General features: G+C 41.5%; 1 protein-coding gene across 1 annotated transcript in view; it reads left to right on the forward strand.

The window, feature by feature from the left end:
- The window catches only part of LOC143299419 (glucose-6-phosphate 1-dehydrogenase-like), a 27178-nt gene extending 5415 nt beyond the window's left edge, over positions 1–21763 (forward strand). Inside the window, exons 3-12 of the mRNA XM_076612603.1 lie at positions 689–797; positions 1991–2199; positions 4110–4271; positions 5181–5306; positions 6952–7045; positions 8744–8870; positions 9743–9832; positions 11839–12047; positions 13251–13420; positions 16796–21763. Coding sequence (XP_076468718.1) covers positions 689–797; positions 1991–2199; positions 4110–4271; positions 5181–5306; positions 6952–7045; positions 8744–8870; positions 9743–9832; positions 11839–12047; positions 13251–13420; positions 16796–16889 — 1390 coding nt within the window. The 3' untranslated portion in view covers positions 16890–21763. The remainder of the gene's footprint in view (positions 1–688; positions 798–1990; positions 2200–4109; positions 4272–5180; positions 5307–6951; positions 7046–8743; positions 8871–9742; positions 9833–11838; positions 12048–13250; positions 13421–16795) is intronic.
- Positions 21764–23108: the final 1345 nt, after the last annotated feature.

Raw genomic sequence — 23108 nt, forward strand, 5'->3', positions numbered from 1 at the left:
TAGTCTGCTTGCTAGCCTTTTGGATGAGATGATAGATAAGCCATGAACGTTGCGTTTACTTTGCGCAAGTTAAGGAACCTCCAGCAGTTAGGGAGTCAGAAGCAGCAGAATGTGGAAGAGACACCCCCCCCCCCAACCCCCTTCTCTACCCTACAGTATGTACAGTGATGCAGGCTTGCATCAGTGACAGAAGCGTCAGAAGTACTGGGAAGCACTTGTTAAAGACCACCCAGCAAAACTGACAGGGGGTTGGTGGTTTGGAATGGGGAAGGGGGGCGGAGGCACGGTGGGGGCTGGAGGGTGGGGCACGGTGGGGGATAGGGGGTGGGGCATGGATATGAAAATAGGAAAGGCAGAAACAGAAATGCATACATGTATTGCAGATTTCTTAAGAAATTTCTGATTTGTGCTGCCAACTTTTTTTCCTGGATGTGGTGTGTGGTCTTTTTCATTGCAGAATAATCTATTTCATGAGGGGATGCTTGTTGAGGTGGGTGTTTCGGTATCGGTGTGTCTGGTAAAGGTGCCCTGGCTGTGTGCCTTTGATACACTCAGTACCTTCTATTTTCTTGCTGTTGAAATGCTGCTTTAAGCTCAGTACCTTCTATTTTCTTGCTGTTGAAATGCTGCTTTAAGCTCAGTACCTTCTATTTTTTTGTTGTTGAAATGCTTCGAACACACTGTGCAGGTGGTTGTTTCGAGATGGACTGCTGCCGCCCAAAACCACCTTCATTGGTTACGCTCGAAGCAAACTGACAATGGAGGACATCAAGAAGAAAGTTATTCAGTACATGAAGGTACTTGCAGGACTCTTGAGTCACTGTTTGTGTGTCACTGTGTGTGTGTGTGTCACTGTGTGTGTGTCACTGTGTGCCACTGTGTGTGTGCCACTGTGTGTGTGTCACTGTGTGCCACTGTGTGTGTGTCACTGTGTGTGTGTCACTGTGTGCCACTGTGTGTGTGTCACTGTGTGTGTGTCACTGTGTGCCACTGTGTGTGTGTCACTGTGTGCCACTGTGTGTGTGTCACTGTGTTACTGTCTGTGTGTCTGTGTGCCACTGTCTGTGTGTCACTGTCTGTGTGTCTGTGTGCTCTCAGTGGGTCACACCTTCTGGTACCGGGATTAAGAGAAAAAATTATTCCTGCCGCTTAGAACCATGCGTCTTAAGTGTGTGTTGGTTAGCAGTGTAGGAAACGGGGGAGAAGGCACACACTCGCATGCAAACATGCACACTCAAGACTCAAGACTGGTTTCTTGTCTTGTGTCATATTGTATTGTATTACTCATTTATCACAACAGATTTATCTGTGTCAAGTTTAGGCTGCTGTCCCCAGGGAGAGTGCATTGCTACACTGTGAGTGAGATACCTCCCTTTTTTGTTTTGTTTCTGCCTGTATGTTTTTTTGTTTTCCTAACAAAGTGGAATTTCCTACAGAATTTCGTCACTGTGGGTTCTTTACGCGCACTGAGAGAGTGCTACACATAGGACCTCGGTTTGTCGTCTCATCTGAATGACTAGCATCTGGACCACTACTCAGTATCTAGTGGAAGGGGAGAAAATAAGTGTGGGATTCAAACCCGTGTGCTCACATTGTCTCCCTTACTTGGCAGACTCTCAACATCAGGCCAGCACTCTACTTAATGTCTGTGCTCAGGTACAGAAATTCACTGTGCGGACATCCAAGTTAAATGTAAAAAAGCAAACGCTAAGTAGGTTACTGGTAAGTACATGCGCACACATATACACTTATATGCACACGCAAAGTCAATGTTTTGTTTATTGAGATATATTCAGGAGTTGTTATGTTGTACATGCAGTTCACCGTTTGAGGAAAGGTCACACACAGAGATACAATCAGACATTGATAAACACACACACACACACACACACACACACACACACACACACGCACACACACACACATATTCACACGCATGCATATACAATCACTCACTCACACACTGTAACCCAAGCCCTGTTATCAACAGGTGAAGCCCGGAGAAGAAGAAAAGCTGAAGTGTTTCTTCAAGCTGAATGACTACGTGGCAGGTGCCTATGACAAGACAGAAGGCTTTGCCAAGCTGGACAAAGCCATCATGGCTAAGGGCAACTGCAATCGTCTCTTCTATCTTGCTCTTCCGCCTTCTATCTACGAAGTGGTCACCCTCAACATCAAAGCTGTCTGCATGGCCAAGGGGTAGGTGTGTCATCGTCATTGGAAAGAGATCAGGTCGTCATGTGTGATGTCCCCGAAAACAGTGTATGGCTGCCTCAGTGGCAGGGTAAAAACAGAAAGAGAACAGGTGGTCATGTATGATACCCCTGAAAACATAGTATGGCTGCCTCAATGGCAGGATAAAAACAGAAAGAGAACAGGTGGTCATGTGATGTGTGATACCCCCGAAAACATGGTATGGCTGCCTCTTATGGCATGGTAAAAATGGTCTTGCATGCAAAAGCCCACTTGAGACAAGTAAACGTGGGATGTGTCATGTATGATGCTCCCGAAAACAGAGTATGGCTGCCTTGGTGGTAGGGTAAAAAAGATAATGCATGTAAAAGCCCACTTGAAGAGATGAGTGAACATGGGAGTTGTAGCTCACAAGTGCTGAAGATAAAAGCGGAAAAGAGAAAAAAGTGATGTATGACAAGTGATACCACTTTCAAAGTGTCAAAAGAGTGCAGATTGATCATGTGATGGGCACAATAGCTGAGTGGTTAAAGCGCTGGACTTTCAATTTGAGGGTCCCGGGTTCGAATCTTGGTAACGGCGCCTGGTGGGTAAAGGGTGCAGATTTTTCCATTGTCCCAGGTCAACATATGTGCAGACCTGCTTGTGCTAAATCCCCTACACAAGCAGAAGATCAAATACGTACATTGATGATCCTGTAATCCATGTCAGCGTCTGATGGGTTGTGGAAACAAGAACATACCCAGCATGCACACCCCTGAAAATGGCGAATGGCTGCCTGCATGGCGGGGTAAAAACGGTCATACGTGTAAAAGCCCACTCGTGTACATACAAGTGAACGTGGGAGTTGCAGCCCACAAATGGAGAAGAAGATCTATAAAAGCAACACCACATCTGCTGTTTAAAGAAGGAGCAGATGGCAGACCCTCACATGAACCCAACACATGCTGATCAGGTCTTGAGAGCCTTATATAGCGTGAAATGGTAACATAGAATGAAATAAAATAATCAAATAAAATCACCAAGTGATAATATCCATTAGCAAGAAAAGATGTATGCTAGTCCGTCGTGTCTGACTATGACCATCAGTACTTCAGAGAAAGCAACCACTGTCCCAACTATCTGGGCTGGAATTTTATTATAGTGGAGAGTGTCTTGCCCAAGTTACATCCCCACTCTCTCGGCCAAGAGGGTTTTAGGACAGTAGGCGTTTGGATGGTTCCCAAATGCCATCTAGCCCCCAAGGCTGCAGCACAAAGTGCCAGTGCAGTCTTGCCTCCTTGCATGAGAGTCATAGTCCTTCACAAAAGACTAAGCTGTTAATGACTTCCCATTGCCGCAGAGAAACCATTGATGATACAGCTCTCACTTTGCTGTTGGCCCACCTGTAAACTAATGTCAGTCTGTGATATATGTCTGTGGAGTGATGGCCTAGAGGTAACGCGTTCGCCTAGGAAGCAAGAGAATCTGAGCATGCTGTTTCAAATCATGGCTCAGCCGCCAATATTTTCTCCCCCTCCACTAGACCTTGTGTGGTGGTCTGAATACTAGTCATTCGGATGAGATGATAAACCGAGGTCCCGTGTGCAGCATGCACTTAGCGCATGTAAAAGAACCCACGGCAACAAAAGGGTTGTTCCTGGCAAAATTCTGTGGAAAAATCCACTTCAATAGGAAAAACAAATAAAACTGCATGCAGGAAAAAATGAAAAGAAAAAAAAAAAAAGGGTGGCACTGTAGTATAGCGGTACGCTCTCCCTAGGGAGAGCAGCCCGAATTTCACACAGAGAAATCTGTTGTGATAAAAAGAAATACAAATACAAATAAGCTGAGGGTTGGGCACCAAGAAAAGATACATGGAAGGTAAATGAAGGCAGAGTGTCAGCCACATTGTCTTGACCTTGTCCATCTGCCAGGGACAAGTGGACACGGCTGATCGTGGAGAAACCGTTCGGGCATGACCTGGAATCGTCAAACAGCCTGTCCCAGCACCTGTCCAGCCTATTCAAGGAGGAGGAGATCTATCGCATCGACCATTACCTGGGCAAGGAGATGGTGCAGAACCTGATGGTGCTCAGGTGGGTGTTGTACTGTGCAGGTGTTCGGTTCTTGGTTTATGGAGTGGTTACGTGTCCATCTAGGAGGTGAGAGAGAATCTGAGTGCACAGGAGTTGAATCCCACTCTGATTTGGAAACGAGGATGTGCTGCACAATTTCAGCAGTGCTAAGTTTGCTTAGCGGTAAGAATTTTTTGTTATCTGAGATCTGAAAGCCATGTTTGTTTCCTCGATCCCTCCCCCTCCCCCCAACTGTCTTTTCTTACAATGGAGGATTGACTGTTATCAATCAGTCAGTCATCTACCAACCAGTCAGTCAATCAATCTATCAATCAATCACTTTTTATCAGTCAATAAACTACTGAGTCACTTTATTGTCTGAAACACATGGTACAGAAATTTGCCTCGGGTTCGTCATAAGAAAAAAAAAAAAAAGAAAAGAAAAACTAACCTTACAGAATAACAACAGTCATTCCATCGTAGAAGTGATATCATTCACACAATACATCCACTGAAAAACATTTTAAAATGTCAGATGAGATGACGAGCCTGGGTTCAAAGAGGTGCACCCTGTTGCTCATTTGTTGCATTGGTGGTGGTTTGAAAACGGGCTCCTGTCCTTGTCTGGTTGCTTGTTTGAAGCGTGTGTGAGTGCATGTGCGTGTGTGTGCACACGTGTGTGTGCACACGTGTGTGTGTGTGTGTGTGTGTGTGTGTGCGTGTGTGTGTGTTTTCTGTATGTACATGTGTGTTTGTGTGTGCATGTATGTTGGTGTTGATTGATTTTTTGTCTGTTCACAAAGAGTGATATTGGACTGTGTGTGTGCGTGTGTGCTTGTGTGTGTGTGTGTGTGCATGTGTGCTTGCTTGTGTAAATATGTGCTCTGTGTGCGTGTGTGTGTGTGTGTGTGTGTGTGTGTTCTCTCACAGGTTTGGAAACCGTATATTCTCACCAATCTGGAACCGAGACAATGTGTCCAGCGTGGTCATCAGTTTCAAGGAGCCCTTTGGGACACAGGGACGGGGCGGCTACTTCGACAGCTTCGGCATTATCAGGTCACTTCCTGTTTGATTGAACGCACTGGATGTTCTTGTTGACCAAGAACTTTTGTGATGTTTTATATTTGTTGACAGAGAGCTTTTATGATGTTTGTTTTTGTTGACGGAGAGTTTATTTGATGTTTTTAATTCATGTTTGATTTTAACTGGATCATGTTTGGTGCTTTGAGCAGCATTTGTCCTGGAAATCGTGTCATGTAAAAATCAAGCATTATTATTATGATTATGATGATGATGATTATTATTATCATCATCATTATCATTATTGATTAATTATTGTCTTTGCTTCTCACTGAGCTGCCCAAATCGACTGCCCTCAGCTGATGTACGTAGTATGAACTGTTGCATGAGTTATCTTAGCAGCACTAAGTTTGCTTAGCTTTAAGAATTTTCCCATGTCTACGATGATTCCATGGACTTTGGAAAATGCTTTATGAAATATGAAACAAACTTAGTGCCACAATACTGCTCATGCAACTAAGCCCAGAACCCAACAGTTTTACTCTTTCACTGCTAACAAATTCTGCTGCAGTGTGTGTTGAGAAAAGTTTCTAGAGAAATGGTGTTTGTAATCTTAACTCTTTCACTGCCAAGTGCCTGTGTGGAAAACACTCCCCAGCGTCAAATAATTTAGAAACGATGCTCTCAGTCACAGGCAGTTCCTGTCAAGACAGCATAATGGGCTTCAGACTTGGTCAGGGGGCAAAGGATAGGTATTGTTGTATTGGTGGGGGAACTGGCTGCAGCTGTCAAGCTTTGCTACTATGTGAAACATAACACACAAAAACAAGAACGCCAAAGAATCGATAGACAGACAGAAAATACGGAAAAAAAACCTTAGCCGTATGCAGAGCACAGGAGCAGGAGTCAAGATGGCTGCCGGAAAAAGAGGGCGCTAGTCAGGGATGCAGTGGGGAGGTAACCTACTTCAGGAGGTTATCGGCCGTAGCTACTTTCGTTTTCTCTGCATAGGCGGGTAGTAGTTTGCATAGGACAGGAATCAGACCCCTGCTGGAGTCTGTACTAGTGGGTCACAGTAAGTATGTTACTTAAACGTAATTTTAGGAAGAAAATGTCCTTTTATCAACATGACCCCTTTATGTCGACAAAAGTCGCCCATGGTGGTGCACTGTCCAGCCAACCAAAGTCGCCTGTGGTGGTGAAAGAGTCAGTTCAGTCACATTTCCCAAAGGATTGAAGGGCATTGCACAAAAAGTACACATGGCCATGCTGTATTCATGATATACATATTTGGAGGGGGAAGGAAGTGTTCATAACAGTATTATCTTCTTTGTTTAAAAGGCTTTTTTTGTACCGTTAACATTATCAGAAATAACTATCTTTATTGTATGCAACACTTACCCCCGAAAATGGAGTATGGCTGCCCACATGACGGGGTAAAAACAGTCATACATGTAAGAGCCCACTTGTGTACATACTAGTGAATGTGAGAGTTGCAGCCCACGAATGAAGAAGTAGTGTGTAACACATACTATTGACATTATCAGAAATAATAATCTTTATTGTCTGCAACACATACCATTGACATTATCAGAAATACCAATTTTTATTGCATGCAACTTAATGGGTGAGCAAGCAAGTGGTGAATGATTGACTGACTGAATGATTGTGTGTTTTGCAGAGATGTGATGCAGAACCACCTTTTACAGATCCTGACCTTGGTCGCCATGGAAAAACCACCAACCACGGCTTCTGAAGACATCCGTAATGAGAAGGTGTGTGTGTTTGTGTCTGTAATCTGTGTGTGTGTGTGTGTGTGTGTGTGTGTGTGTGTGTTGGGGGGCAAGGGGGGTGGGGGGAGGGTTAATGAGAATGTGTGTGTGTATGTGTGTGTCTGTAATGAATCGGTGTGTGTGTGTGTGTGTGTGTGTGTGCATGTGTGTGTGTGTGTGTCCAAAATGAGAATGTGTGTGTGTATACGTATTGAGAAGGAGTGTGTGTGTGTGTGTGTGTGTGAATAATGAGAATATGTGTGTGTGTCTGTCAATCATGAGCAGGTGTGTGTGTGTGTCTGTCAGTAATAAAGTGTCTGTGTCTCTGTGTTTGTCAAGAAGGTGTGCATGTGTGTATGTGTGTGTGTGAGCTGCACTGCTTGCTATTTTATTACAAGTAACAGGTGAACGGAGTTTGTTAGTGTCAGGGACTGTTAATAAAGGACAATGGTACAAATCTTGTACAGGGAGCCAGGCCACAAGTTATACATGAGAGTGGATGTGTTTGAAGAAAACAGGTTTCTGTGTGTGTTCCTAAGCTGTTACATGGCAGATATTCTGTTGAATCATTGGCAGGATATATAAATGAAGGGTCAACATGCCCCTTGGTTTCTCTTCGCTAGTCAGCTTTGTGCATTGCTTAGGAACCAGTTACTTAATCATTTTTGTCTGAACCAATCATTATTTATGCTTTTTAAAAAAAAAGACTTCTCTCCATTGCTTTATGGAGATAATGTGCATGGATAAAAAAAAAAAAAGGATACACCCTCAACAAAGGATGATGAGGGATTTCATGAAAGGAAATGTCTACAAATGATCACAAAAGGAAGGGATTATAAGATACCTATCCAGATGAGAGTACTTAAGAAGCTGGAGGCCAATTTCAATGCCAGATGTCATTTGTATTGTAGGATCAGCTTATGTTGCAAACAGAATAAAAACTGCATTGCCAAATTTGATTCATGAAATCTGGTTTTGTACCAAGGAGATTAAATAGGAAACTCACTGTGAACTGTATATGATATAACTCACTTGCTGGAAGTGAAAAACATACCCATATTATATCCATTTCAGTTGACTTTGAAAAAAAACACATTCAGTTTTGTTGAACAGTACAACTTGTACAGTTGTGTGAATATTTTGTTTTGGAATACAAAAATAGGTTTCTTCCATTTGTAACATAAAATCATGTGTGATACTAAGTGAAAAGGTGTCTCAAGTTTCTCTGTGGAAAGAAATTGCTGCCAAAGAGGTCCAGCATCTCTATGTCTGTGCATTCTGTACACATAAATTGTTGCACGTTATATTAGAGAAGACATAGAAGTAAAAGGTATCCAGTTTACAGATTCTCATTTAATGATAAGCCGTTCTGCAGTTCTTTCACACACACACACTCACATACACTCACACACACACACACACACACACACACACACACACACACACACACACATGTGCTCTCTCTCACTCACACACACACACACACACACACACACACACACACACACACACACACATGCTCTCTCTCTCTCTCTCTCTCTCACACACACACACACACACACACACACACACACACACACACACACACACACACATGTGCTGTCTCTCTCTCACACACACACCCACACACACACACTCACACACATGTACTCTCACACACACACACACACACACACACACACACACATCTCTGTGTGACAGGTGAAGGTGTTGAAGAGTATCCAGTCCCCTGACTTCAGCAATGTTGTGCTGGGCCAGTACACTGCCAACCCTCAGGGTCAAGGCGACGAAAAGGCCGGCTACCTGGACGATCCCACTGTGCCAAATGGTGGGTGGGGGTGGGGGCTTGTGGTTCTCGTACATCTCTTAAAAAGCTCTGCTTGCTGGGCATGTATCAGGGACTGACATAACCTCACAGTTGGGTCAACAGTGAAGTGAGAGCTTCATGTTCAATGGTTTCTCCACTGCAGTAGGAGTTAATTTACAGCTTAGTCTTTTATGAAGGACTACTACTCTCAAACTAGAAGGCGTAATTGCACTGGCTTTCAGTGCTGCAGCCTAGTTTGGCCTTTAGGAACCATCCCAACACTAGTTGTCCTAAAGCCCTCTTGGCTGAGAGAGTGGGGGTATAACTTGGGTAAGACACTCTCCACTTTATTCAGTTTCTAACCTAAATAGCCAGCACAGCAGTTTCCTCCTCTTACCTTGTATCTGGAGTAGAATTTTGTGAGTTAACACCATCTAGATTAGTTGTGTATTGCTGGGTTACGATTTTTGGTCTTGTCAAACATACTTGTGTTTTCTTTATGGCCTATGTGTTTATTGTGTTTATGTTTATACATATCATTTATTTGCACAGTTCATTTGGGAAACCAGTTTTTTTTATTTTTTTTATTTAGATAGTAGTGGTGATGGATTTCATTTGTTGCTGAGGCTGTGTAATTTTCCAAGATTATGAAAATAAGTTGTGTAAAAGATGGTTCTTTTTTTTATCTGTTTAAATGATAATGGTGATGGATTTCATTAGTTAATGAGACAGTGTAATTTTCCAAGATTATGAGCATGTAATCGTGTAAGAGACAGCTCTGTTATAAATCCTTGAAACTAAGAAATGAATGATCAAATGAACAATAGATTAGGAAAAAGGGGAAAAAAAGAAGATAAAGAAGCAAATAATGTTTGCCCTGATTCGTTCTCCAGACTCAGTGACCCCAACCTTTGCCACCGCTGTCCTGTTTGTTCGGAACGAAAGGTGGGATGGCGTCCCCTTCATCCTTCGCTGCGGCAAAGGTGAGTCACTTTGATGGAAGAACTGACAAAAACAGAGACAGCAGCAGCAAAACGTGTAACAACAGTCACCAAAATTCTGCAATGTATGTCACCTCTAGAGGCTATCACTTACAGGTAACTGACGTTACTGGTTATTTTAGAAAGCCCTCTATTCTGATGTTTTATAACAGCTCAGTTCTGACGTATTGTATTGTATTGTATTGTATTGTATTGTATTGTCTTTCTTTTTTGGTCACAACAGATTTCTCTGTGTGAAATTCCGGCTGCTCTCCCCAGGGAAAACGTGTCACTACACTACAGTGCCACCCTTTTTTTTGTATTTTTTCCAGCGTGCAATTTTTTGTGGATTTTGCTCTACAGAATTTTGCCAGGAACCCTTTTGTTGCCATGGGTTCTTTTACGTGCGCTAAGTGCATGCTGGACACAGGACCTCAGTTTATCATCTCTTCCGAATGACTAGCATCCAGACCACCACTCAAGGTCTAGTGGAGGGAGAGAAAATATCGGCGGCTGAGCCATGATTTGAACCAGCATGCTCAGATTCTCTTGCTTCCTAGGCGGACGCATTACCTCTAGGCCATCACTTCATTTGTGTATTGTGTTTGGACATATGGTCAGCAGCTCTGTTCTGATGTGTCGTGACAGCTCTGTTCTGATGTATTGTGACAGTTCTGTTCAGGTGTGTTGTGACAGCTCTGTTCTGATGTATTGTGATAGCTCTGCTCTGATGTATTGTGATAGTTCTTTTCCTGATGTATTGCGACAGCTCTGCTCTGATGTATTGTGACAGCTCTGTTCTGATGTATTGTGACAGTTTTGTTCTGACATATAGTGATAGCTCTGTTCTGACATATAGTGACAGCTCTGTTCTGACGCATTGTGACAGCTCTGTTCTGATTATGGTGACAGCTTTGTTCTGTTGTGTGGTGACAGGTCTGTTGCAGTGTATTGTGTAACTCTCTTCTGATGTATTGTGATGCTCTGCTCTGATGTATTGTGACAGCTCTGTTCTGACGTGTTGTGACAGCTCTGTTCTAAGGTTGTGACAGATCTGCTCTGACGTGTTGTGACAGCTCTGTTCTAAGGTTGTGACAGATCTGCTCTGACGTGTTGTGACAGCTTTGTTCTGAAGTGTTGTGACAGCTCTGTTCGGATGTATTGTGACAGCTCTGTTCGGATGTATTGTGAAAGCTATTTATACGTGTTGTGACAAGTGTTCAGACATACTGTGACCAACTCTGTTTTGATGTATTGTGACAGCTGTGTTCTGATGTATTGTGACAGCTGTGTTGCTGTGTTCTGATGTTTTGTGACAGCTTTGTTCTGATGTATTGTGACAGTTCTGTTCTGTTGTATTGTGACAGATGTGTTCTGATGTGATAGATCTGTACTGACATATTGTGACAGCTCTGTTCTGACATATTGTGACAGCTCTGTTCTGAAGTATTGTGACAGCTCTGTTCTGACATATTGTGACAGCTCTGTTCTGACGTATTGTGACAGCTGTGTTCTGACATATTGTGACAGCTGTGTTCTGAAGTATTGTGACAGCTCTGTTCTGACGTATTGTGACAGCTCTGTTCTGATGTATTGTGACCAACTCTGATCGGATGTGACCAGCTGTGTTTTGATGTATGGTGACCGTTCTGTTCTGATGTGACCAGCTGTTTATGGACGTATGGTGAGAGCTCTGTTCTGATGTGACCAGGTGTGTTTTGATGTATTGTGACAGCTCTGTTTTGACGTGTTGTGACAGCTTTGTTCTGATGCGTTGTGACCAACTCTGTATTGTGACAGCTCTGTTCTGACGTATTGTGTTCTGACATGGTGACCAGCTCTGTTCTGATGTGTTGTGACAGCTCTGTTCTTATGTATCGTGACAACTCTATTCTGATGTGTTGTGACAGCTGTGCTTCGACATATTGTGACCAGCTCTATTTTGACGTATGGTGACAGCTGTATTCTGACATATTGTGACCAGCTGCGTTCTGACATACTGTGACCAGCTCTCAACGAACGTAAAGCGGAGGTGAGGCTGCAGTTCCGTGACGTGGCGGGCGACATCTTCCCTGCAGGGGAGGTGAAGCGCAACGAGTTGGTGATTCGCGTGCAGCCAGACGAAGCCGTCTACCTGAAGCTGATGACCAAGACTCCTGGCATGACCTTTGACACGCACGAGACGGAGCTTGACCTCAGCTACAACAGCCGATATCGGGTAGGACAGGCAGGATGGTGGAGGAAAGAAGAGGGAGGGGCGGGGGAGGAGTGGAAGGGGTTGTTGAAGATGCAGGCGCAGCAGTTGACACCAGAGTTGATGTCGTACGCTGTACCGTGTCAGTTTCAGTTTCAGTTTTTCAAGGAGGCGTCACTGCATTCGGACAGATCCACATATGCTACACCACATCTGCCAGGCGAATGCCTGCCCAGCAGCATAACACAGCATGCTTGGTATGGCCTTGAGTGCATGCATATATATTTGTGTACCTATCAGAGTGGATTTCATCAACAGAATTTTGCCAGAAGACAACACTTGCGTTGACATGGGTTCTGCTATCAGTGTGCCGAGAACATGCTGCGCATGGCACCTCAGCTCATTGTCTCATCCGAATAACTAGACGCTCAGTTTGATTTTCCAGTCAAACGCAGGAGAAAGGGTGACTTGAACCAAGTCCACCCCTGAAAACAGAGTATGGCTGCCTACTTGGCAGGGTAAAAACAGTCATACACGTAAAAACCCACTCATGTACACATGAGTGAACGTGGGAGTTACAGCCCACAAATGCCGAAGGAGAAGAAGAAGAACCCAGCCCCACATGAACACTAATGGCAGGTAAGCGTCTTAACCATTCTGCCACCTTCCTCTGATGGAAGAGAGAACAAGGGGAGGGAAAGGGTGCCTGAACTGAAGGCCTTACTTAGCGCATTGGGTTATGCTGCTGGTCAAGCATCTACCTTGCAGATGTGTTGTAGTGTTCATGGATTTGTCCGAACTATATATATGTGTGGATGTACAGAGAGAGAGAGAGTGATAGAAAGATAGATAGATAGATAGATAGACAGATAGATAGAAGATAGATAGATATGTAAATATGTAAACTTTAAAGTGGAAAGACATAATATGTAAGGCTTTTACTTACACACATACACATGTGCATGTACACACATGTGCACACACACACACACACATGTATATGTATATATATTACTTAAAGTAAAAAGATGTAAAATTAAAGGCTTACAGACATATGAGCACACATGCACACATACAGACAGCGCCCACACACATGCTGTGACACTCTTTCCATCAATCACAATCACTCTCTCCCTCCTTCCCTCAAACACATCCACAAAACAACAACAACAATGTAGCTGTAAGGTGGCAGAGAACTCACCATCCTCTGCTGTGTGTCTGTCTCAGGGTTGCGTGCTGCCTGACGCCTATGAGCGCCTGATCCTGGACGTGTTCATGGGCTCCCAGATCCACTTTGTGCGATCCGATGAGCTGTACGAAGCGTGGCGAATCTTCACCCCCCTACTGCACCACATTGAGGAGAACAAACCCAAGCCTATTCCTTACAAATATGGCAGGTAGGTGTTTGTTGCTGTCTGTTTCTACACCTTACTGAGGAGAACAAACGAAAGCCTGTTCCCTACAGGTATGGCAGGTTAGGTCTGTTTTCACGCTTCATTGAGGAGAACAAACCCAAGCCTATTCCTTACAGGGATGGATGGTATGTTTTTATTGATGTCTGTTTTCACACCTCATTGAGGAGAGCAAACCAAAGCCTATTCCTTTCAAATATGGCAGGTAGGTGTATTTGTCAATGTCATATCTCTAGTGTCTTTGTTTTTTTCTTTTGGCTTTTCTCTTTCACACCACATTAAGGAAAACAAACCAAGGCATATTCCTTGCAGATGTCACAGGAAGGCTTCTGTTGTCTGTCTGTCTATAGTAGGAATGCTTTTCTTTTGTCTTTTTAATTAAAGAAACAATTTTTGTCACGTCTTCATTTTCTCTTTTCCTTTCTTCCAGCCAGTCTCCTGTCCTTTCCTCGTCTTGCTTCATCCCATCCTTGTTTCTTTTTTTTTTTTTCCTGTCTTTTAATAGTACTTTCTTTCTGACTTGCTTTCATCGGTGTTTTGTTTCATTCACTTCTTGATCGCAAGTCTACGTAGTTACCATGTTTCACTTGTCTGTGTGTCCATCCATGTGTGTGTGTGTGTGTGTGTGTGTGTGTTAGAGTTTGACTCTTTTCTTTTTTACAGAGCAGTACCATTGTATTGGCATGAAACATAGCATGATTATAGGTGTTGATATAGCACTGTTTTGGGGTGGTTGTTTTTTGTTTTGTTTTTTTCTCAGGAACAGTAGCATCTGTTGACATGAAACATGGCATGATTTGTATTTTGTATTTGTATTTCTTTTTTTATCACAACAGATTTCTCTGTGTGAAAATAGGGCTGCTCTCCCCAGGGAGTGCACGTCGCTGCACTGCAGCGCCAGCTTTTTAAAAAATTTTTTCCTGCATGCAGTTTTTTTTGGGTTTTTTGTTGTTGTTGTTTTTCCTGTTGAAGTGGATTTTTCTACATAATTTTGTCAGGAACAACCCTTTTTCTGCCATGGGTTCTTTTACGTGCGCTAAGTGCATGCTGCACACGGGACCTCAGTTTATCGACTCATCCGAATGACTAACATCCAGACCACCACTCAAGGTCTTGTGGAAGGGGAGAAAATATCGTCAGTTAAGCTGTGATTCGAACCAGCGTGCTCAGATTCTCTCGCTTCTTAGGCGGACGCATTACCTCTAGGCCATCACTCCACATTATATAGGTGTTTATTATAGGTGTTGATATGGCCTTTCCAGACATTCTGGCCACAATGACAGTGTTCAGCAAGGTTTGTCTCAGTTTGACAACAATAAACATTTTAAGCAACAAATAACAGTGTGTGTGTGTAATTATGGTGCATGTTTATTTGGAGCTAATAGAAAATGGGAAGTAAATCTTTCCAGTTTCTACAACATGGAAAATATTTTATTTAGTCCAGAACTGTTTACTCGAAAAAATGAAGAAAAAAAAGGGGGATGCTAATTAAATTGATTTTTGAAGAAAAAAAAAATCAAACCTTAATATATGTCTTTCACCTCACCATCTTCCTCATTTGTCAAACATCAGATGCACTGATAGTTTTTCCTCAGAACAACTGAAACATGAACTGTGCTGGTGACACAAAAGATAGTTGTTTGTTGTGGGGAGAAGACCATTAGAAATATATTTCAAATTTCTGAAGTCAAAAGACCATAAATCAATGAGTGATGATAAAAAAATTGACTTGCATCTGTCAGACAGCTGTTAAACCTAACATGCGGTGTGTTTAATATGATGTAGAAAATTGATTTCAAATATACAGTATAGCTAGATGTGAATGCACTGATGCTAAGTTGTATTTGAAAAGCTGTGGTGTTTGTGTGTGTGTGTGTGTGTGTGTGCTGTAGTATGTGAGTATGTATTTATATGGTAGTGCTTTATCATTGGAAACAGAAGTTAGTTATGGCTGTGAATGTAGCGTATGGTGGATACTGATGTCTTGTCACTGTTTTCAGCCATGGTAAATTAGAATCCAGTGATCTGTTGAAATGCTGTGGCTTCATGTACAGTGCCAGCTATAAGTGGCCCCTGATGTAGAAACAGAACCCCCCCAAACCCCTCCCCGCCACACAAAATAAAAGAAGTCAGGACCTTCCTTGTTGATCACATAGTAGCACAGCGTACAAACCCCAAACAGTGTGACCTTGCTCTTTATAGCTGTGAGGGATTGTGTGCTGTGCACACTGAGTAGAGCTCCCAGAGTTTTGGTACTGCGTTGTATGTGTCATGTGGAGTGATTGCCTCATGGTAATGTGTCCACTAAGAAGCCAGAGAATCTGAGTGAACGGGATTGAATCCCACACTGACCAGTATTTTCTGCTTCACTAGACCTTCAGTGGTGCTCTTGATGCTCATCATTCAGATGTGGTGATAAATTGAGGTCCCGTGTGTTGCATGCACTAAGTGCACATAACAGAACCCACGGCAATAAAAGTGTTGTCCATAGCAAAATTCATTAAGAAAATCCACTTTGATAGGAAAAAGAAATACACTTGAAGGCAGGGAAAAAAAAGGGTGGCGTTCCTCTGTAGTGATGCACACTCCCCAGGGAGAGCAGCCCAAATTTGACACAGAGAAATCTGTTGTGACAGATACAGATATGCATTGGAGAAGCTCATTGAACTGGAGTGTTCCTGGTTCAAATGTTATTGCTTCCTTTTCCGTGCCTGTGTGAATTATTGTGTATGAGTGTGTGTGTATTTGTGTATGAGAATCAGTGTGACAGTGAGTGTCATTGTGTGTGTGTGTGTGTGTGTGTGTGTTCAGTGGATGAAATGCTTTCTCTGTTGACAATAGTTCTGCCATAAATATAGCAGCGTTACAAGTTGGGCATACATGTACATTACTTCCTGTTTTGGTTGATTGTTTTAGACTTCACACACTTACTCCAACAGTACATTTTGTTTAATGGAAAGGGAATGTTCTAGTTTTATTTTGGTGTATGATGGCAATATTTGGTCAGTCTTTCTCGATACTTTGGTGTTTGAAACAAGATGATAAGATTTCTTCAGTGAAAAGAAGTAACTGGCAGCATGTTGACTATGTGATGTTGTTTCTTGACCTTGGTTGTCTCTACTGGATAGGTGGTTGGGGAAGAAACTGATCTGAATGTTTTTTAATAGGTGGTTACCTGTTACATGTTTAATGGGCACACACACACATACACACACATAAAATGCATGCACATGCACACAGGCACTTGTGTGCATGCTTGTGAGACAATCATACACACAGACTATACCCTCTGAATATGTCACAGCCATGCACAATTGGTCAGAAACTCTCCATGTAAAATCTGTGTTTCCTGTCTTGCAGTCGAGGACCAAAAGAAAGTGACATGCTGTGGGAGAAGTTTGACTTTCGCTACACTGGGACCTACCAGTGGAAGAAACCTGACGCCAAGATCTGAGTATAATGCTATGTCAGGCATCTCCTCAGCTCTTCTTTTCTTCCTTTTTTTACTTCTTTTTTGTGCTGTCCCACCTTCTGCACCGTTTCAGTGGCATTACTCCCATGCTGATTATTCCCGATTCCCCCATACGCAGCCACACCTTTGTCACAGTCCCTTAGTCGGCTATCCACAATGAACCATCGATTTTAGGTCGCCAGGAGGCCTCATACCTGAAGAGATCCTGCACTGCTGCTGTGAGTCACTTTGGTGGTGTTCAGTAGTGCCTGTTCTGATTTATTGTACAATGGACAACACCTAGAAAGCCCCCTACTGATGACAATAATTGCTTAGCTGCAGAGTCAGAATGAATGAGTGCCTCCCTCTCCTTGCTTCTTGTGTCCCTCTACCCTTCTGCATTGCTGACCTTATCTCTGTGTTAATGAATCACTGCAAGTGTGCTTAGTGCAGGTGATCATATTGTGCTTTTTACTAGGAGTGGGGTGTGTGTGTGTGTGTGTGGAGAGAGAGAGAGGGGTGGAAGTCTAGATCTATGAATTGGAGCAAATAAAATGTGTTTGTGCACACATTCATATGTGTGGACAAAAGTCTGCACAATGCAGGTGGTTGCATGTTGTTGTTTTTTTAATCCAAAACTGCTCCATTTACAAACAGGCAAGACAAGATATGCGGTCTGACCACACTGCACTCACAAATCAAACTATATGGCAACCAAGAAAACAATGTCATTTATCGCCAGAAGTTTACTGATGGTGTAGCTGTAAATGCCAAGAAGAGGAGATTATGCATTTTTAAAGAGAGGGGTGTGTGTGCTGGGGGCCTAGTGGAGGTGTAGATCTCTGAGCTGGATTAAAGAAGGTGTGATGTGTGTGTCACAAACTGCTGGAGTGATTCCAAGTAGGCCCCATCCATTGGATGTACAATGTGGTCAGTACTTTACGAAGGTCCCTCTTTTTCGACCTTAACTTTGATTCAGGGTCACAAGGTCAAGGATGCAGTTTAGTAGTAATCATGTTTTTTTCTTTGATGAGATGCCTTGAATGTTAAAAACAGACACAAGCCCAAGAGTTCTCATCGTTCCCTTTGTGAGTGACTTTGTTCTGAGGTCCATGGCATTGCAAGAATTGCTCTCTATCTGGACATCCCCCCTGGCCCCCCCACCTTTTTTCTTTCTTAACAGTTTCGATGCAGCTTGCGTGGTTGGTGTGGCAGTCAATAAAAATGATTGACTCAACAGTGGCATATGCACCAAGTGTCTACTTTCCCAAAATGAACTTGGCCAAAGGCAACAGAAAGATCCATGTATGAATATTGATACCTTATGACCTGGAAAGATCTTGTGTAATGTAGATGCATGTATTCCTAAATATCTTTAGGAAAGTATATACTTTGAATACATTGGTTTATTATTTGGGGAAAATGTATGCTTTAAATACATTGGTTTCTGAAACTGTTGACTGATTCAAAAAGGTGTATGTCTAGAATGAGATATTGCAAGTTATATTTATCTGCAGATGATGGGAGACATTTTGCAGCACAGTTTGTGTCATCCCAATATGTCATTGTTCATTGACCCCACAAGAGAGTCTTAAGTCATTCGATGAGCTGCATGTCTAGCACTGAGGGATGTGTTACTGATCTTTTTTGCGTTGTATAAGAGTATGTAATGTTTTTTGCTACAAGTCATTTTCGTTTGACAGAAAATGAAATCCAAAATGCTGTCTCGGGGGGATTAACATGTCACACTACCCTAGTCTATTTTGTTTTCATCTGAATGTGTACATGCATTTGTTGACCCGTCTGAGGGGCTTTTTCTCCAGAGTTTGGTCAGGGACAACTCTTCTCTTTACATTTGTTGATGAGCTGAGCTGCTTACTGCTGAGGTACTAACTAAATGTTGCTTCTGAAAACCAACAGGGTAAGGTCTGTCATGACTGCCATGTTTTTCGTTGACACAAACCATGCAGCATACGTTGTGCAAGTGTATGTTTTGTGTGAATGATAGCACAAAAACAAGAAGGCACATGAAAAGATTACGTTTTTATGACATAATAGCAACATTTGTACCTGGTCATTACACCTTGTATCGGCATAAGGACAGGCCCAGAGCTTCCTTTTTTGAGGAAGTTTCTGGGTTTGTTCCTCTGCACCTTTTGTTTACCTGTGTGCTAGCTGAATGGGTAGCATAAGCAGCATCGACTTGAAGATGCGTACCTTGTAAATGGGAAGAGTTACTTCTCTTTTTTGCTATTTAATCCTTTATATTCAAAACCTCCTTTTTGTTCCATTTTGAATGTTTACAGTTTTTATTCAGTCTGCAGTGGTGTGGCATTGGGTTCAGTTGACTATTTTTGATGTCCAGGGTTTGGCTGCACACAAGCTTTGGTTGGGTTGCTTTGTGTGGTCAAGTGTGTTGTCTTCAGTGGTGCGTAATGAATACCCGGTAATCTTGTTCAGCTGTCTCTTCATGAATTTTTTTGACACTGTTGTTAAAAAGAGGTCTCTCTTGACGTGATGAAATAGCAGTTTACATTTGTTACATGGATGTAAATGTCACTGCTGAGCAGCTTCTTTATAAGCAGGGCTGTTTGAAACTGATGAAAAGTGTTGTTAAAGGTCTGTCTTGGTATGAGTTATATTGTCAAATGTGTGAAAATGTCATGTCACAGTTTATTTCCAAACAGTGCTATCTGAAAGTGATAAAAAGCGTTTTCTTACATATAAACTTTGACAGATTTTGATTGTTGACGTTTTTATTTCCAAACAGCTATTCGAAAGTTATAAAAAGTGTTTTCTTATATATTAGATATAAACTTTGACAGATTTTGATTGTTGGCTTTTTTAATCATTTATCCAGCTGATTCATTTTCCCAAATATGCCTGCTTTTATTCATTTGTTATTACTATTCAGCTATGCAGTACAGTACATTGAATTGGGTGAAGGTGCATGTGTGTGTATGCTTCTATATAAAACATGATAGTGACGGAATATATATATATATATATATATATATATATATGAATGTATGTATATTTTTTGTGTGTATATATGAATATATATATATATATATATATATATATATAATAATAATAATAATAATAGACAGCATTTATGTGACACAAACTCCTCATATAATGGGATCTAAACACCCTACATGAAACAAAACATATACAATAGCGCATCATAGCGTACCTCTGCACATGAAAAAACAACACATGTATATGTATCTATACAGCAAGACAATACTTCAGATTGCAGATATGAACAATCACACACACAGAGACATACACAGACACGCACAGACACACTTACACACACACACACACACACAACAACAACAACAAAAATGCCTTACACATGCACACACATGCTCACACGCGCACAAAAACCCACCCCCAGACACACACACGCTACATGGTGATTTCAGTAGGGGGTAAAGTGGGTTGGTAGGAGGAGGAAGAATGCAGACAATTAGCTATGCTTCATCACACCCAAAGACCTGTTTGAATAGGTGGGTTTTCAAGTTTGTTTTGAAAGAGGACAGCATTGGTGAGCGACGGAGATCCAGGGGAAGAAAATCCCAGACAGAAAGTGCTCGATACTGAAAGGCCCTTTGGCCAAATGCCTTTAAAGAGGTTTTGGGGACTCGAAGGAGTTTTTCAACAGAAGAACTGGGAGAATGGGAAGGGGTATTTCTGTATGTATAATTACATATATGTGCATACAGACACACACATATATATATATATTGATATATATGTGTGTGTGTGTGTGCATGTCCACAATCACGTTTCGGTTAACTAACGAGTTTAATTGGAGACAGTTTTTTGACACTTCTCCAACTTTCTTTTTATATTTAAATTGAAGACATCTGGGCTTGGATTTATTATTCACTGTGTGTGTGCATGCGTGTGTGTGTGTGTGTGTGTTTGTATGCACTCATCATTCACTCATAGTAAAAAATTCTAGGATTAAAAACTGGATGCAGTCCCAAAAGCCAGGTTCTCTTGCTTTGGTGTGCCATCCAGTGGGATTTTTTAAAATTTATTTAGAGTACCTTTTAGTCCCCTTGGAATATTATGCCTGGTTACTGACCCACATTGGCAGGGTACAGTATTTTCAGTCAAAATCAGAAATGTTCATCAAAATGGTGCTTTTTCCTGTCCCGTTGAGCACTTCACAATGTGAAACAGTTGTTGCTTGCTGTACATGCTGATCTCTCAACTGTTGTTGGAACAAAATGATAAACTTGAACTTAATGAGTGATTTTAAAACTCACCCCACCATTGCCACTACCCCAATCTCCCCCAGCACTAGTTAATTTAGTTTGAAAGTTGAACAAACACTGATTTGAACATTTTTGATGCTTCCCCTTCCTTGTTGAAAACAAAGATATCATTATCAGGGCCTGCATTTATAATTGAGTCTCTCTTTCTCTCTGTAGATATATGTATACACATGTGTGCAAATATTTGTGTTTTTAAGATATTTTTTTCTTTACGAGATTCTGCATTTGTGTGTTCATTTTCTTATTCCATTGTAGTGGGTTTAAAAATTTGTTTTATCAGTATATCCAGAGCAATTGTTCTATATATAAGCATGTAGCTGCAACATAAGGGAAAATGAGCAATATTAATTTTTACAATATATGGTTAAGAAAGTGCCTAACTGTTGTTTTATCGTTTTGGAATATATTTGTTTCTTTTTTTGGAGATGTTAATTTCACAGATTTCCATGTTATTTGAGTGTTGTGTAGAAACTTTTAAGTGATATATGTTACTGCACGCTGCCATTATGGCTGTGTTGAAACTGAACTGAGCACTGTAATCAGATTTTATATTTCTCTTTGTGAATATATTAAAAATATTTTGCTTTCAAGCAATTTGTGTTTTTTGTGATTTCTCACTTGCAATACATCTTTGTCTTGCATACACACATTCATTTGCATGAGCATTTACTTAACAGTAATTTCTTTGTTATTTTTATGTTCAGTTTAAGAGGAGAGCAAAAGGGCATGAATGATATCATTTAGTATGTGCAAGGCTGGTGTATATACTCATCATATGTTGCAAGTCTAGCATATGATATACTCAGCCTGTAATACAATTCCATTGTATATGCTCGAAAAAGAAAATGTGTGAGGAGTATTGGGGGAGGGAGAGTGTCATGGTACTGGACAGAGGTTCTCTGTGTGTGTGTGTATGTGTGTGTGACCCATTAATTTTTGGACACTTTTTTTTTTTTTTTTTTTTTTGTTTCCACTCCACACATACACACAACTTGATTATATATTTTCTTGTCAACAGTAACGGTCTTTGCACACATGGGAAACAGAGTTCACCTAAAATATATTTCAGCACATACCTTAAATTAATTTATTGACTCAAATGGAATTAAATACTTTATCATATAATTGTTTAGAAAAATGTTCCCTTAATGTCTTAAAAAACAAAACAAACAAAAAACATGAAACTCTGATGGCTTCAAGTTCAATTCTGGCTTGCTTCTCACAGGTATATTTCAATTAATTCTGTTTTAACCTTCACTGGCTATCGTGGGTCGTACACGACCCAGAAGAGTACAAAAACGCAAATATCTCAGCCAATTCGTAATACTTTTATATGAAATTTCAAAAATGCTTCCTACACCTAAAAGGCCAACTTTTGCCAAAAAATGAAAAAATTCATTAATTAGTTAATAAGTAATTAAAGGTGACGTTTAAACTACACACAGACGCTTGTGTGGGTTGTGTATGACTCATGCTTTTTAAAGAGGAAAAAACATGGTCAGCCCTCGAAAGCTCATGTGGGTCATGCACGACCCATACCTTTCTAATAGTGATTTCAGAAGGTTTAATTTGCAATTAGTGAAGGAAAATAAAGTTTTACTTTCAATAGACTCACTACCCCACTACTCTCCCACTATGTATGTAATGATCTGACAGCTTTGTTTTCCCTTTTACACCAATCTGACACTGATGACACAGTGAAAGATGACTTATTAGGGCCTTGAAAACTGTTGTGGCATAAAATTTAGACTGAAAGGGGGGTTACAGTAGTGGGTGTCAATTTGTAGAGTGTGTGTGTGTGTGTTAGTTGAGAGTGGCTTGATTCAGGAGGATCATTGGTATGGACAAATAGTGTAACACAGTCAGATTATCATCTGTGTATGAAGATTTTTTGCAGTGTGGTTCAAACCAGTTATGATTCACTGTAGAG

This window comes from Babylonia areolata, chromosome 25 (assembly GCF_041734735.1).
Source record: "Babylonia areolata isolate BAREFJ2019XMU chromosome 25, ASM4173473v1, whole genome shotgun sequence".
Lineage (NCBI taxonomy): Eukaryota > Metazoa > Mollusca > Gastropoda > Neogastropoda > Buccinidae > Babylonia > Babylonia areolata.